The sequence below is a fragment of the Callospermophilus lateralis genome, chromosome 2 (assembly GCF_048772815.1).
Source record: "Callospermophilus lateralis isolate mCalLat2 chromosome 2, mCalLat2.hap1, whole genome shotgun sequence".
Lineage (NCBI taxonomy): Eukaryota > Metazoa > Chordata > Mammalia > Rodentia > Sciuridae > Callospermophilus > Callospermophilus lateralis.
In genome coordinates this window covers 38,403,186-38,420,658 of record NC_135306.1, presented here as the reverse complement: position 1 = coordinate 38,420,658, position 17,473 = coordinate 38,403,186, and the positions used below count along the sequence as shown (strand labels likewise).

Sequence of the window (17,473 nt, the reverse complement as noted above, 5' to 3'; positions counted from 1 at the left end):
ATCAAATATCCATTTTGATCTTAATATTGGTATGCTAAACTATATAGAATTGTTAATTTGGTGGAAATAAATAACTCTTGCAGTATCTTTTTTCTAAAAGGCACACCAAAGAAACTTTATCTGAAGTCTGGTTAAATGTTCTATAATTCTCAAGAGCATTGGCTAGGGCCTTCATAAAATCTCTGCTTTAAGCTAACAGTACACACTGCTACAAGCTGTGTCTTCAATACAGCTTGTACTGTTAACACACTGTACCCAATATTACAACTCCCACTGTCCTTGGATAGTCACAACGCAGCTGATGACTGATATTATCTGTGCAGATGACTGGTACTCTTTTCCCCTAGACATTCATCCTAGTGGACTGAATGCCCTTACATAGTTTACAAGAGTCTGCTAGCCAGGGTTCCTGAACCCCATATCCCAAGATTCTTGTCTGAATATGGAGGCTAAATTGGAACCTGCAGTCCCTGGTCTTGAATTCCATCTCCAACTGGAGGCCCCCAGAGGGCCTTCTGTCCACAGCCAAAGAGCTGAAGAGGGAACACTGAGATCAAAGAGCATCCCAAAAAATGTCTTGGAGGTGAGGGCTTTCCCTAATCCCCTGTAGTTACCCTAGACCCCTCCTAAACATCCTAGAGGGATAGTGATAATCTTTTTTCTCTAGAATGGAAATTCTTACATAGAGGTCCATAGACCCCTAGAATCTACAGACTCTTCTGTGACTTAATTAACTCCTTGATAACACATATGAAATGGGTATATATATACACACACACATACACACACACACACACACACACACACACATGGTTTCATGGTTTTCACATTTTTTTAAATTTAGTCTTCAGTAGAATCTTCAGTTTTCTCTGAAAGTCTTCTAGTTGGAATTGTTGGGAGCAGAGGCTAACAGTTACTCTAACTAACAGATAAGCCCTAAGTCACTGATATCCAGCCATGTTCAGTGCGTGTGACTACCAGATGCCAAGTTCTAGAAAATGTCTCTGAAACTGCAAGATTCTTTATAACCATCTCAAGTCTAATCTGATCCCTGAAAGAATCATTTGTACTTGGCTATCAGAGACAGAACCAGAGAAAGAAAAATTCTTATACTCTGTGCCTACAGTTGGCAGAATTTGTTACATGTCCCAGACCAAGCCACTGGACTGACCTCTGAGCATGAAAAGGGAAGAGCCATTGAGGGGAACAGTCATCAGCTTCAGACCCAGCTCCTAAGAGCCTGGGACCAGGGGCTCACCCTAGCCTCTGCAGAAAATCCGATCCCTATAGACAGACATTCTCCCTCTCCTAATATCTAATGTCTCCCTGAATCTGAAATAACCCTTACCATGCTGAAAGAAGGAAGCCATATAACTGACTCAGGCAGGCAACCAGAATTTGATGGTTTATGTCCTGAAGGGCACAACCAAATCTGGAAGTTTTAGAAATGCAAGGTACTTTGAAGCCAAAATGATTTGTACTGTGGGTCTCAAACCTCAATAGAATAAAGATTACCTTCAATTTTTAAAATGCATATTCCCAGACCACTGGGATTGTGATTCAGTAGTTCTAGGGTAGAACCAAGGTATTTATACTTTTTAAAGTGAAACCAGTAATTCTGACCACAAGAGTTCAAAATCTTTAGAAAATTTCTAAGAGCCCTAAGGTGCCAGATTCAGAGAAACAGATCAGGCATACCCCTTTCAAACCTCCACCAAGATAATACCAGAGGCTTTCAATTACCATTTATAGGGTCATCTACCTACAACATACTCTACTAAGCCCTACATGGACTATTTTATTTAATCCTGTTGTGCCCTGATGTGCCCATTTACACATGTGAGTAATGAAGCTAAGAAAATAGGTAAATTGACCAAGATCCTTCAGTTCTGAATAGCAGAGTCAGAAATGACACTCAAGTCTGAATCCATATCTGTTCTTAACTAATCTACCCAGAATTCTGAAGAGGTTCAGTGCCTGGTGCCTGATGACAGCAAAAGGGGAAGATATGAAACCACATCCCTTCTGCAGGTGGGCTGGAGAAGAACTTGATGGGACACAGAGTAAGTGGACAACCACTGCAAGAAAGCAGACAATCAAGCAGGCTATCAAGCAGGCTATCAAGACAGACAGAAAGAACGATGGGCAAATGGGCTGACAAGGTAAGTGTTTTAGTCAGCTTTTTCACTGCTGTAACTAGGGTTACCCTGGTCCCAGGCTCTTAGGAGCCAGATCTAGATCCAACCAGAACAACTGTAGAGGAGGAAAAGTTTATTTAAGGGCTGCCAGTTTTGCAGATCTCAGTCTACAGAAGGCTGACTCCATTCCTTGGGGCTCAAGATGAGGGTGAACATCATGGAAGAAGAGTGTGGTGGACGGAAGCCGCTCACATGGTGAAGAGGAAGCAGAGAGACTCCACTCCCCAGACAGAAATATATACCCAAAGCCACGCCTCAATTCCCACCTCCTCCAGCCACACCCTCCCACTTTAGGGTTACCACCCAATTAATCCCACAGGGGATTAGACCACTGATTGGATTAAGACTCTTGTGATCCAATCATTTCTCATCTGAGCTTCTTGCACTGTCTCACACAAGAGCTTTTGGGGGACACCTCACATGCAAACCATAACAGTAAGGATTACATTCCTGGAGTGCAGAAGGAACAGAGGACAGAGATGATATATGAAAAATGGACTAAAAGGGCTTTAAAAGAACTGGCTAGCTGCAGAGAAATCAGTGAAATGCCATGGGAAGCTTTTGATCAATATAAGCCCAAGGGCCCTGGGTCCTATGGCCCCTTATGGATAGTCCTGCATTTATACTGTTAAACTGACAGAAGAAATAATGAGTTTGAGGTATCAAAACCAAGACCAACTTTGGAGCCCAGAACTCTTTACAGAATATTAGATACTCAACCATAAAGGGGCATAACAATAGTATCTACTTCACAAAGTTATGTACATGAGAACTAAATGAAATAATTTGAATAAAATGTTTAGTATAATATGAACACATAGAAATTGGAAAATGGTAACTTTATAATCACTAATTACTACTGAAACCATGCTCAATAAGCAACTTCTGTGGCATCCTGTTTATTTGTGACAAAAACTGAGGTCAAATATGGTCTCTATACACTGAAGTTTTTTCTTCATAGAAGATTTTGTTAATGGTGTTCTTTTTATCACTACTCAAAAATAAAAAGTTATCCACAAATATATCAACAATTTGATCGAAATCAACTTTTAGCTTTCCCTTTCCTTTTAGTCCTGATATTGCCCAAAAACCAACTTGATACAACTGTTCCATCCCAATTTGCTGTTGAGGAAAAATAAAGCTGTGGTTCTGTGAACCATCTATATACATTAGAACTCACTGATTGATTGTCAGTAGGACTTTCAATAATTTTCAACCACTTGGGAGAGTTGCCTCAAGCAAATGGACAGATCCAAGAAGGCCAGCAAAAAGAACTGAGTGCAAAAGTGCAATGAACACGGCTGGTTGAGTGTTTCCTCAGCAGGCAGCACCCCTGTACTAGAAAAAGACTCCACCTTCTGCCCTCTCAATTAGCCTCACTGTTCAGTAAAGAACTGATGACACAGTCTTCCTGAGAAGGAGCATTTAGGTGACCTTGGGTAGGAAGGAGTGGAAGGTACATAACAAATTAAGTACTCTTGATGAAGAAGGCAAGAAAACTAGTATAGTATAGATAAAGGTCAGAGAACTTGACCCACAGAGCCTTCAGGAAAAACAAGCTACTTTGACAAAAAGGTGCCAAAAAGGTCCCACATGCCTCCAGAGGGAGAAGATAAATGTAAGGAACCAAAATATATGACCAGCCCCTCTGCTGGTCCTGGAGATGGCAATCGGGCATGTCCCAGCAACCTCATCAGAGAACACATTCCTAATTCCTGAACCATTTCTACCTAATAATTCCTGAACTATTTTGAGCGACCCTACATTGTGGCTACTCAAGAATAAAATAAGCTTTGTAAAAAACTGCATGTTTTAATTTGGGAAATGAGAAAATGTTCACAAGCAACCCAGAACAGGTGCTAGCAAGTTCATTCCCATCAGTCACACTTGTGGCAGAAGTTCAGGATCTGCAGAATCACTTTGTCCAGTGCCTCCTGAGATGCTCTTTCAACTGAGGAATGGTAGGCAGTAGCTGCTGGCACTCATGACAACGAAGGGGCAGTTTCAAGAGCTCAGACATCCCATCTCGAACAGTCACTCTGCCAGACTCTTGTACCATCTTGATCACAGCTGCAAGCAGGGAAGAAAAGTTCAGATCTTAGCCTCTCTGGAAAGCCAATGTAATGGTACGTAAATAACCAAAAGAAAAGAAAAAAACCATAATTCCAGTCAATTATGTCAGATATTCTAAAGCTAGTAAACTTGAGGTAGACTTCACATTTGGAAAACGGGCCTGATAATCAGATTCTAAATCTGAGCAATCTTTTTTTTTTTAATTGGTTATTCAAAACATTACAAAGATTGCAGAATCACATCAGTTACACATCCACATTTTTACATAATACCATAATAGTAACTGTTGTATTCTTCTACCTTTCCTATCCTCTACTATCCCCCCTCCCCTCCCCTCCCATCTTCTCTCTCTACCCCATCTACTGTAAATTATTTCTCTCCTTTTTTTCCCATTCCCCTCACAAACTCTTATATGTAATTTTGTATAACAATGAGGGTCTCCTTCCATTTCCATGCAATTTCCCTTTTCTCTCCCTTTCCCTCCCACTTCATGACTCTGCTTAATGTTAATCTTTTCCTCCTGCTCTTCCTCCCTGCTCTGTTCTTGGTTGCTCTCATTATATCAAAGAAGACATTTGGCATTTGTTTTTTAAGGATTGGCTAGCTTCACTTAGCATAATCTGCTCTAATGCCATCCATTCCCCTGCAAATTCCATGATTTTGTCATTTCTTAGTGCTGCGTAGTACTCCATTGTGTATAAATGCCACATTTTTGTTATCCATTCATCTATTGAGGGCCATCGGGGTTGGTTCCACAGTCTAGCTATTGTGAATTGTGCTGCTATGAACATCGATGTGTCAGTATCCCTGTAGTACGCTCTTTTGAGGTCTTCAGGGAATAGTCCGAGAAGGGCAATAGCTGGGTCAAATGGTGGTTCCATTCCCAGCTTTCCCAGGAATCTCCATACTGCTTTCCATATTGGCCTCACCATTTTGCAGTCCCACCAGCAATGTACAAGAGTACCCTTTTCCCCACATCCTCGCCAGCACTTGTTATTGTTCGACTTCATAATGGCTGCCAATCTTACTGGAGTGAGATGGTATCTTAGGGTGGTTTTGATTTGCATTTCTCTGACTGCTAGAGATGGTGAGCATTTTTTCATGTACTTGTTGATTGATTGTATGTCCTCCTCTGAGAAGTGTCTGTTCAGGTCTTTGGCCCATTTGTTGATTGGGTTATTTGTTTTCTTATTGTTTAATTTTTTGAGTTCTTTGTATACTCTGGATATTAGGGCTCTATCTGAAGTGTGAAGAGTAAAAATTTGTTCCCATGATGTAGGCTCCCTATTTACCTCTCTTATTGTTTCTCTTGCTGAGAAAAAACTTTTTAGTTTAAGTAAGTCCCATTTGTTGATTCTTGTTATTAACTCTTGTGCTATGGGTGTCCTATTAAGGAATTTGGAGCCCAACCCCACAATATGTAGATCGGAGCCAACCTTTTCATCTATCAGACGCATAGTCAATCTGAGCAATCTTTGAGACAATACACTCCTTCAGAACATGCTTCATGTTCCTATGTCAAGACTTATCACAGAGCTTTACACCTGGTTGACCCTTGATTAATGGTAGCTACCACCATAAACACCTCAGTGATATAGAAGTTCCACAGAATATATACCAAACAATGCTTACTCCAAATAAACACAGCTTCCCATATTCATTAACTACTCTGACATGAGGTAACCCCCAAGCTCCTGCCCATCCTCCTGATAGTAAAAGACACAACTGTTCAGAGCCTTCTCATCCATGGACTCCAATAATTCTGTTGTCACAACAAAACACTTTTTGACCCTTACATCTTATTAATTTTCTCAAGAAGGCTGCTCAGAGCAAAGTGACAATTATATTACAATCTAACTATTCCAGTTTTTTGTTGTTTTTTTTTTTAATAGTGCCCTCTTTGTAGAGAACATAAAGTTGTACACAGGTTTTTGAGGGCAGGTTGTTATTTAGTAAAACAACTGATTCAAGTGTATTATGTTTGAGGGGGGAAAAATGCAAAAACCAAAGAATACTATTTACCTTCTGATTCTAGGAAGTATTCTGTATTGAAAGAATTCCAATGCTTTTTGTTTTTAAGGCAAGGAGAATCAAAATCTTGGCTGATCACATGTAGGTGTACATGGCTAGTTGGAAGAAAAAAAAAATTTATCATTAAACTCATTAAAAACAATTGCTTGCCAGGCACAGTGGCACATGCCTATAATCCCAGCCCCTTGGGAAGCTGAAGCAGGAGGATTGTGAGTTCAAAGCCAGCATCAGCAACTTAGTGAGGCCCTAAGCAACTCAGGGAGACTCTAAATAAAATACAGAAAAGGCCTGGGGATGTGGCTCAGTGGTTAAGTGTCCCTGGCTTCAATACCCTGGTACCAAAAGAAAAAAATAAAAAAGCATACCTCATGCTGGGAATGGCATGGTAGCCCATTCTGAAGCGGAGTTTGCTAGATCCAGCAAAATCTGCAATCACCTTTTCCCCAACAGTGTGCATGTGCTTGAGGAGTTCAAAGTGTTCCCTAGTCACATCCTTCAGACTGGAAATGGAGGCCCATGGTAAGACCAGCCAGTGATGACGAGCCTTAGGATATTTATCCTTAATCACCACTACCTGCTCATCTTTGTAAACCTAGCAGAGGGGCAAAAGAGCAGGAAATAGACATCTGAGATTCTTCTGTATGCAAGGTACTGTCATATTCAGTAAGTCACTTAATTCCCAAAACTATATTGTGCAAAGGGAGGTGAGGGGGGAAAAAAAAAAGCAGTAAGAGCACTGAGAGTGAAGCTAAAAGTGTCTTACAAGTCACATAGCCACTAAGTGGGAAATCTAGGATTTCAACACAAATGAAGTGGACTCCAGAGTCCATGTTTTCAACCACCAAACTATACAGAATACACAAAAGATGCATGGCACAAAATAGTTTCCAAGGACCTGATATTAAAATCTCTGCAGGCATCAATTCAAATGCATTTACTATAACACAGGGGACAGCATGATATATGTGCATGGGATCTGAGGAGCCCTAACAGACCTGGTCCCTTGTCAATCAGTATGTAATGGAAGCAGACCTCAAAGGTTCCTCAGGGATGATGGCTGACTTAGTGCAGCACAGTACTACAGTCACAAGACATTACCTGAGTCTCCCTTAAAAGGGACCATAATAAAGTTAACATAACTTTTCTTAACAATACATAAAAGTTTAAATGAAACAAGGCAGAAGGCACATTCTTTTGAAGAACTTAGCTTCTCTTCAAAGAACCTTATTGCCAGTGGGAAAAAGCACTTGTTCTCATAGGATAGCAAAACAAATCTCACTTGGAAGGACTGATAACCTTTGATTTCATTTGTAAATATGGCCTCTGCAGAGTGGTCATGTATAACATGAAATGTACTTAAGTTTCAAAATTTTATTCTGACCTGCATTTTGGGGTCCTGCATAGAAATTTTCAAGCCTTGACTCCAATGGCCCAGTGAGTCCTAAACAAAAAAGGACAATGTAAATTGCAAATGCAAATAATTCATCACTAGTTATCTATGTGACAGAAAAGTCTAACAAAATTTTGAAGGTTAGATTTTGAGAATTAGACTTCCTTTACTTCAATTTTTTGCCTTTTAGGAAAATAATTGTCTTCCTATATTCAGAACTAGGTTTTAAGATGGAGGCCAGAAATGCCAGAACATGAATTACATCTTCTTTGCCCTCTCACACTCCAACTACAGCCTGACAAGTTTTCACTTCGATATCAGCCTGTGAACTACATGATCTATAAACAGTATTCCAATGTTAACTTTCTACAGATATACAAATGACCCATTTTAGTGTTCAATGTTAAGTACATTATTACCATACTACCTTCCTTCAAGTGGCTTACCTCAGGAATTTAAGAGACGAGCACATAAAGGGACATTCACCCAAATGATTCTCATGTGACAAACAAGTGACTCTTTCATCATGGTTAATAACCCTCATTATAGTTAATTACCCCTCACAAGTGTCTTGGCTTTATAGTATACAAAACAATGAAGCAGTCATATCTCATTTAATCTCCACATCATCTATCAATCACACTTCCCTCACCTTTTTGTTAGATGCATCTTTCTCCTTTTGAGGGGCCATAGAGCATGGTCTGGGGCTGCTCCCAGGTTCCACCCCTGTCCCAGGCTCAGTTTCCTGGACAGCATCCCTTTCTACAGAATTACCATTGCCTGACCTCTTTCTCTTCCTGTGTGTTTCTGGGCCAGGGTTCTTGGCCTCTTCCTCAAACTCTACAATATATGGATAAAGTTCATTCACCATGTAGAGAACCTGACCAGGCTGCAGCTTCATCTCTTGGTCCTTTCCAATTATGACTGAGTCAATGCTGGTGGGATTGACTCCAACCTAGGGAATAAATAATCAGAAAATAATTATAATAATAGCAATACCATCACAAGTAATAGAGCTGCTGCTATGCTGACCACTTACTATGGTGCCAGTTACTATACTTAATGCTCACCTATCACTTCCACACATGTCAGAGAAGCCTTCGCTAGTTGGCACAGATACTCTAAAGGCAAACCATTAAGTATAAAATGGAAATCCAAGTTACACACACACATACCTGCTTTACCTTGACATATCCCTTGTTACACTCTGCTTTCAACTGTACTGAAAGAGATTAGAAAAAGTTAAATACAAATACAACACAAATCAGGCACTTGCTTCTATTCTACCTAAAGGATAATGAAGCCTTAATGCACAAGGCAGCCTAACAGATGAACAATTGCCTGATATGCAGGTGGCTAGGGTTCCAAATCCTACAATTTCTAAGAGCTCCAAATCCTTCCATAGAATGTCCATCAGTATACATATTCCCTTAGCTACTGATAATATCCTATGAGAAAGCTTCAGTGAATCCCTACAAGATTCCCTAAGCTAGAACCCCTGGCCAGCTCAGGATCATAGACTTTGCCAACAAGAAACCCAAGTTCTTGGCTCAGGATTAAGTCAGGCTTCCACTATTATTAAAAAAACAACTATCGCTAGGCACAGTGGTACATGCCTGTGACTAATCTCAGTGATTCAGGAGGCTGAGGTAGGAAGATCCCAAGTTCAAAGGTGGCCTCAGCAACTTAGTGAGACCCTGAACAACTTAGCAAAACCCTGTCTCAAAAATAAAACATAAAAATTAGAGAGAAAAAAAAGGTGGGGGCTGGGGGTATAACTCAGTGCCAAACTGCCCCTGGGTTCAATTCCCAGTACCAAAATAAAAAGAAAGAAAGAAAAGAGGGGCTGAGGGCATAGCTCTGTAGTAGAGCACTGGCCCAGCATGCTTGAAGCTCTGGGTTCAATTCCCAGCACAACAACAACAAAACAAAAAAATTTAACATATATCAGATAGTCAGACATGGTGGCACACACCTGTGATCCCAGTGACTCAAAAGGCTGAGCAGGAGGATTGCAAGTTTGAGACCAACCTCAGCAACTTAGCAATGCCCTAAGGACTTAGTGAGACCTGGTCTCAAAATGAAACATTAAGGAAAAAAAAAAAAATTTGAGGCTATGACTCAGTGGTTAAGTAACCCTGGGCTCAATTCTTGGTACCAAAAAAAAAATATATATATATATATGTTATCAGATACCTTCAACAGAGAAAAGAGGTAAAACAGAAAGCCCAGTTGGCCTTGGTTGGAAGGAAAAGAAATAATATTTTAGAGGAGCTGCAGTTATAGATCAGTGGTAGAGTGCTTGCCTAGCATGTTCGAGGCACTAGATTTAATTCTCAGTACTGCATAAGTATAAATAAGTAAAATAAAGGTATTGTGTCCATCTAAAACTAAAAATATTTTTAAAAGAAAAAATATTTTAGAAAAAGAACTGCAGAAATGAAACAGTCTGAGCATGTATAAGAAAAGGTCACATTAAACACTCATGTGCAGGTAAGTGAACTAAGTATCTGAGATTGAGACAGGGAGCAAGAAACACCATAGCTGCTCATCAGGAAAAGATAGGTAGATATACCGGCTGATATACACACACATATGCCCTAGAGTTGCTGCTGTGAGGAGCAGGATAGGAAGAGGCAGCGGCTGCTTCTGTATCTTGGGCCTTTCCAAAGTTTACAGGAAACAGTGAGGTACACAGTAAGGCTTTTTCCTGAGAGCAAGGACTTCCATTTCATTCTTCTTATGAAAAGAAGAAATACTAGGGAATGATATTGGCCCAATTATACTGTTATATCATGGGCATATACAAATATGTAACAATGAATCCCACCATTATATGTAATTATAATACACCAATAAAAAATATGGAAAATAAATAAACCCTATGAAAGAACTGCATACCATATAGTCTTATAAAGACATTGTCCTCTGTGTGAGGCTATATGTAAGGGATGACACCACTCCATTGCTTCTTAGACATGATTTCAGTCTGGAGACTCCAAAATTAATCTGTCTCATTATCCAGTATGGAATCTCCCTGGACAAAGCAGTATACAGGACTCAATTCCATTATCCCACAGTAAAATGATAAACCTGCCTGTTCCCAACCCTCTCCTCCCCCTGCCTAGAATGTTACCACATTGGGAGTATGGAATCAAAAAAAATGGGGCCCTGGTGTTATCTAAATGAGATTAGTTCTTGAGTTTTTGCTAGACAATAGGTCTTCCAGCAAGAGCACTCAGGAAATATACATCTTTGGTGATCACTATTTTCTAGAACCAAACATGGAAATCACATTTCTATGACCAATTACCTTGCTGTCGAGAACATTTCTTATCAGTGATCTTGGTCTCTGGGCCACGCCCAATCATAACTGCTTCCAAATGTGGAAGTTTGATTCGCTGGTGCAAGTTGTCTTGTCTCACCAACCAGCACACCCGCATTATCACTGAGAGATAAAACAAGAGAATCACTGGAAAAACAGATGCACAAGTACAAGTCCTCCAGGGCTATAATCTAGCACCACCAAACATGTGATTTATCAGCTGTTCATCTTGAGGCAGGTGACTTCACCTCTCTAGCCTCAATTTCCTTACCTATAAATTTGTGATAATGACCAGACTCAATCAGGCTCCTGTGAGGATTCAACGAAATAATACAGGTATTCACCTCCTTGCCTGAATCATATGAAGCAATCAAACATTTGTTACAAATTTATTCATATACTTTATGTGCTGGACATTAAGGCTACATAAGCACTATAAGAAGAAAATAACCAAATGTGGCATTAGCCCAGAGAGAGAACTGACTGACTCTTGAGGAGGGTATTTAAAAAGGTTTCGTGAGGAAGGAATACTTATCAGGGTTTTAAAATACGTGAAGGAGTTTGCCTATCAGAGAACTATGAACATAAGAACAAAGATGTTCCTTAGTTCTTAGATGTCTTTATATGTATTAGAAGGTTTCCTTTCTTAATTGAAATAATATACTGCTATTAAAACAATACATGTTATTCCCATCTGTCATAACATACAACCTGTACAATGGAGGTGCTGAAGTTCTTTTGAAAAATAAAGGTTATTTTAGAGTATCAGAAAAAAATAAAGAAATTCACAGGAGAGATGGACCAAGTAAAAGCAGAAAAGCCTGAGAGAACTGGAAAGTAAACTTAATGACATTTGGGGGATGACAAAGGAGTAAAGAGAGACACCAAATCAAAATTTCTAATTTAGAAGGTGTCCATTAACCAAAATAAAAAATATACAGGAAGACATAATTTAAGGACAGAGGTGAAGGTGAAGAAGGACCAATCTGATATTAAAACAGGGGTAGAGAGAGAAGATGGGAGGGGAGGGGAGGGGGGATAGTAGAGGATAGGAAAGATAGCAGAATACAACAGTCACTAGTATGGCAATATGTAAAAACGTGGATATGTAACCGATGTGATTCTGCAATCTGTATACGGGGTAAAAATGGGAGTTCATAACCCACTTGAATCAAATGTATGAAATATGATATGTCAAGAGCTTTGTAATGTTTTGAACAACCAATAAAAAAAAGAGAGAAAAAAAAACACAATTAGTTTAAGCTGTCTGTGGAAGATCCAAGGGTCAAGTGGGGATATGCAAAGATGAAGCTAGAGAAAGAGGGATGAACTGGGTCGCCTGGGGTTGTGGCTCAGCGGTAGAGCACTCACCCAGTACGTGTGAGGCCCTGAGAATCACATGTGATTCTCAGCACCAGTAAAATAAATAAATAAAATATATTGTGTCCAACTATAACTAAAAATAAATATTTTTTTAAAAAGAAAGAAAAAGGGATGAACAGAACATATATATTTGATAGGCATCAACATGAAGCTAAGGCAAAAAGAGAGAATGAGATTACCTAGGAGGTAGAAAGGGGAATCACAGGTAAGTACAGGACTAGACCTTTTGGATACCTCCCCTAGATTCCAAATCAATGCTCATGTCTCTGACATCCCCCTTCGCAGAGAAATGAGGCCTGCAGTCAAAGCAGCAGTTATGCTGTCTGCAAAAACTTAGTGTTCATAAAGAACACAGATTTTTAAAAATCAGAGTTTCATTACTATCTTCAAAGACAAGCCAATACAAAGCAGAATGAGAAAATGAAAGCTGAAGAGGTGCAAATTCACAGGAACTAGATTAATATGAGAATATGCAGGCTAAGGAGGTCCTGTATTAGTCAGGAAAAGCTTCCAGAAACCACCCAGTTAGAGAAGGCCAGAAACCAAGGGGACTGATAAAGAAAGAAAAGAGTAGGAAAGGGTAATTCATTATTTCATTTTTAAAAGCATAAGTGACAGCACAGATTTCAGCAATGGCAAGCCATGGACCAGGGAGAGAAAGCAGACTTAGTTGCTAAACCAGAGGAGCTGTCCCAGAGAGTCTCTCTCTCAAAAAAAAAAAAAGAAAGAAAGAAAGAAAGAAAGGAAAAAAAATGGCAGAAATGTTGAAAGAACACTAAACTGAGAAGTTTAAATTTAACATAATCAATATTAGTCAACCGCCAGGTTTGGAGCTTCACAGTAAAATGAAACAACATTTTGCCAACAGCTGTGTACAGGCAGGATAGAGTGGAGAAAGCTAGAGTCAGAGACTAGTCAAGAGGCTGTTAATATATATGTAGACCACAGAGACTCAAAAGGCAGTTCAGCAGTTCTCCGGGAGGAAACTGATGCAAGAACCACAAAAATTCAGCTGTAAATCTAAAATCCTAAACCTGAAGCCCCAAATGATGACAGTGCTATAGGCAGGTCCAACTTTAAAATGCTGTGTGTTCTGAGGGACATCTGTTTGCTCTTTCTAGAATCTGACAAATGAGCAGGTAATGGACTGAAAAGCAAGTCTTTGTTATGCACTGGGAAATAAGTAATGTGGTGAATGAAAACTGATGTTGACAAAAGAAACCATAAAAGAGTATAGTTTGAGAGTAGGGACAGAGACTATTTACAGCTTCGGCCACCCACTCATATGTGTCCCCTGCCAAAAAAAGGAGGTAGGGTGAGCTACTGTATTAGGAACAAAAAAGTGAACAAAGATTTGAGAAACATTTAGGTAGTAAAATCAAGATTTAGTGATGAATATAATAAGAGTAAGTTTGGGAAAGATGTTGAGTTCAGTCTCAGGCCTCTGAAGTCTGTGGGACTTGCAAGTACAGCTATCCAGGGAGCCAGGCATAGGTAACACATGCCTACAATTTCAGTAACTCAGAAGGCTGAAATAGGAAGACTGCAGCAGGTTTGAGGCCAGCTTCAGCAACTTAGCAAGACCCTGTTCTGAAATAAAAAATAAAAAGGACCAGGGAAGTAGCTCAATAGCGAATCTCAAGAAAAGAGGTTTTTAAAAAAAGAAGAAAAAAAAAAAGAAGTCTATCCTGACAACTTTGATTTGGGAGCATGGAGTAGGTACTTTAAACCAAGCTGTTTAATGTACTCACTCAGAAAGCGTATATAGAATGAAAAGAGCAAAGGAGCTAAAATCACAGGCACTGGAAACATCAAATATTTTAGGGAAAGGGGAAAAACCATACACAGGAGAAATAACTGGTAAGCAAAACACAAGGAGAAACAACTAGGATGTAAACTTTTTAAAGAAAAAAAAATATCCGTCTTGCTCATTTCTGTATCATAATAAATACTTGCTGAATAAACCAGCTGAGCATATTGTCCTGGAAAGCAGAGGAGTAAGGTATAAAAGGAATGATCAAGTTCCAAAAGCAGTAAAGGAATTCAGTAATGACTGAAAAATGCTTATCTTTTTTAAAAATACATTTTTTAGGTGCTGACCTTTAATTTGTTCATTTATTTATATGTGGTGCTGAGAATTGAACCCAGTGCCTCACATGTGCTAGGCAAGTGCTCTACTACTGAACCACAACCCCAAACCCAAAAAATATCTATCTTACCAGGTGTGATGGTACCTGCCTGTAACATCAGCAGTTCAGGAGGCTGAGGCAGGAGGATCACATGTTTAAAGCCAGCCTCAGCAACTCAGCGAGGCCCTAGCAATTAAGCGAGACCCTGCCTCAAAATGTTTTTTTAAAAAAGAGCTAAAGATGTGGTTCAGTAGTTGAGCAGTCCCTGGATTCAATCCCTGGTGCCAAAAAAAAAAAAAAGGAAGGAAGAAAAGAAAAATGCCTATTGGTCTGGTAACCAATCACTGGCGACCTTAGGATGAAATGTCAAGAGAATAATGAGTCTGAAAGCTAGACTGCAAAAGAGAATGGGTGGTGAGAAAATGGGGACAGAATTTATAATACTCTAAAACAGTATGGATAACAAAGGGAAGAGAGTTACTAGTGGACAACAAAATGAAGACAATCATCAGAAATGTTTTCTTTCTTTAGTTGGGAGTGTCAGGAACCTATTTATTCTTACTGGAACACAAACAGAAAGGGGCAGAAATGACAAATGAAAACAAGGTCTTATAAACAAAGGCATTAAAAAAAAAAAAAAGATCAGAATCAAAGATCAAGGGATTTCTTTGGCCAGAGACACACTCATCCTGAAGCTAAAGGAAAAGGAAAGATGAGTGTAAATATAGACGATATTGTTAAGAAGGAAACAAAGGAAGACATTTGAGAGGAAAGCTGGAGGTGGTGGTCCACACCTGTAATCCTAGTTATTTGGGAGGTGAGGAAGAAGGATTCCGAGTTCAAGGACAGCCTTGGCAACTCAGCAAGAACCTGTATCAAGAGGTGGTAGAAATATAGCTCACTGGTATAGTACGTGCCTAGCATACAGGAGATTCAATCTCCAGTAGAAAGAAAAAAAGAAGAAAGAAATTTAATTAATTTGAGGGAAAACGTATCTGATGACTGTAATTGACACCATAAAATAACAGGTAACAACAGAGTGAGGTGTTTGGGAATTTATTGAATAGTTGAAGGAAATCAATATGGGATAGTGATGACCAACCAAGACTTCAAAGTTAAGACTGCTTGAGTTCAAATCTTGACCACCTACTCACTGTGTAACCTAGGCAAGTTATTTAAACTCAACACTTACCATTCCTGTTAACAGTGAAAATAGGATTAAAGGAGGAGCTTCAGATATGATAAAAGATCATCCAAAAGCGAAGACTGTGCAACTAAGGTCAAAAAACACAAATCTCTACTGGTTCCCCAAGTGAACAATCCTGACTCAAGTGTTCTACTAAATTCCCAACGTAAGTCAAATTCCCTAGAGTACAAACATGGGTCGTATTAATTCCAAATGGGATGGGACCTCAAATATCCCTGCTTTGCAGATCCGCTCACTGGTGTGTACGAGGAAAGGGTTGCTTCTAGAAGTCTTTTTCCTACAAGGCCTGTTGAGGACGCCACGAAGGGAGGCGTTTCTGGCGGAAAGTACCTTTCCCAACTGGTTGGGGCGGGTCCGTGAGCTAAGTTTTTTTTTCGGCTTGTAGGCGACCGAGGTGGGTATAGGTGTCGCGAAGAGGGGCGGAGACCAACGTGAACGCACGCTGAGACACGCCCACGAGAGCAGGAGGGAAGGATGAAGCGACATCTACTAAGAAAGAAGCCGTGAGAGCGTCGTTCAGGCCACATTGCTCAAGGATAGCAGAAGCCCCGGCCTAATGCAGACACCCTCCTTCAACCCACACGGCCAGAAGACGAGATAGGTCGCCTACGGCCTTACCTCGAGTTGACGAGACCAAAACGTTCACGTTACTCCTTCCGGGCTCCTCCGCTTCCGGCGCCACGGGATGACGTCACGAGCCGGCTGGCAAGCTCCCCGGGCGCCGGGCGCCGATAGTTCCTCTCTCGAGAATTGACTGAAAGGGTCTCGCCCTGTTCCCGGATGGAAAAGCGCCTGTCCCAAATGGTCGCTCACAATTCCTAGTGTCGGTCCTGCCAGTTATCCCGGTGGGGAGAGCTCTCTCAGCACCGCTCTACCTGAGGGCCACTCGCCTGTCACTGCCTCTGTCTCTGAATTAGGAAAGTCTCCTCTGTGACTTTTCTCCGCAGCGTCTTGACACTGTCATTGTAAGAAGCAGCTCACTACCTTTACAGCCATCATTCAAGCCGAAGGCAGGACCCGCTATAGCATTGCCGCCCCCTTTCTAAACTACAGTCTGCTCTCTCCCTTTGAGAAGCGGGTGGTGGGAAAGAAAAGACTGGAGAGCAAAGAGGCAGAGGGATACCTGAACTGAAGGACAATCAGGGAGGAGAAAATAAGAGGGCAGGATGAGATTTGTGTCGTGATTTTTATAGAAATTCCAAGATATTCCCTTAAAGTCACATATTCAGTTATTCAAAGGCATCTCGTAGATGAAAGATCTGGCCAGCTGGGACAACTCAGCAAGACTGTCTCAAATTTTTAAAAAGGGTAGGGACATATCTCTCGTAGAGCATTTTTAATTCCTATCTCCTGAATGAAAGCAGTAAAGAATTTTTCTCAAATGAAAATTAAACTTAAGGAGTCCCATTTCTTGATCAATGTGGAATAAATACTGTTTCCTTCCTTGGAAAAGCAGAGATCCATTGTATGCTAGAGCTACCAAAACAAAAGGGTGGGAGGTGCTTGCGGGGAAACAAGGGAGAGAGTTGCTTTTATTAGCAAAGATGCAAGTCTGTATTAGGATCACACAAGGAAGTGGGGAACACAGGAACTACCTCAGCAGCCACACAAGCCTCAAGGCTGAGGAATGTGGTTCACAACTGCTCAAGATTAAAAGAAGTAGTTCTGGTGACCTGACCAGTTTTGTTGTTCACTCAGAATTAAGCTTCCCTTCGCCTCTGTTATACCTGGCCTGCC

The 17,473-nt window shown here is 40.4% G+C and overlaps 1 protein-coding gene across 1 annotated transcript; it reads right to left on the bottom strand.

Annotated features, from left to right (window-relative positions):
- Positions 1–3,938: 3,938 nt before the first annotated feature.
- Positions 3,939–16,405, bottom strand: Aptx (aprataxin). Its single transcript, XM_076843354.2, has 8 exons — positions 16,355–16,405; positions 11,006–11,140; positions 8,868–8,914; positions 8,345–8,647; positions 7,684–7,743; positions 6,668–6,894; positions 6,294–6,397; positions 3,939–4,268 (listed from the first exon to the last, which is right to left on the bottom strand). The coding sequence occupies exons 2-8, from the start codon at positions 11,133–11,135 to the stop codon at positions 4,114–4,116; spliced, it is 1,026 nt and encodes a 341-aa protein (XP_076699469.1). The 5' UTR covers positions 11,136–11,140; positions 16,355–16,405; the 3' UTR covers positions 3,939–4,113.
- Positions 16,406–17,473: the final 1,068 nt, after the last annotated feature.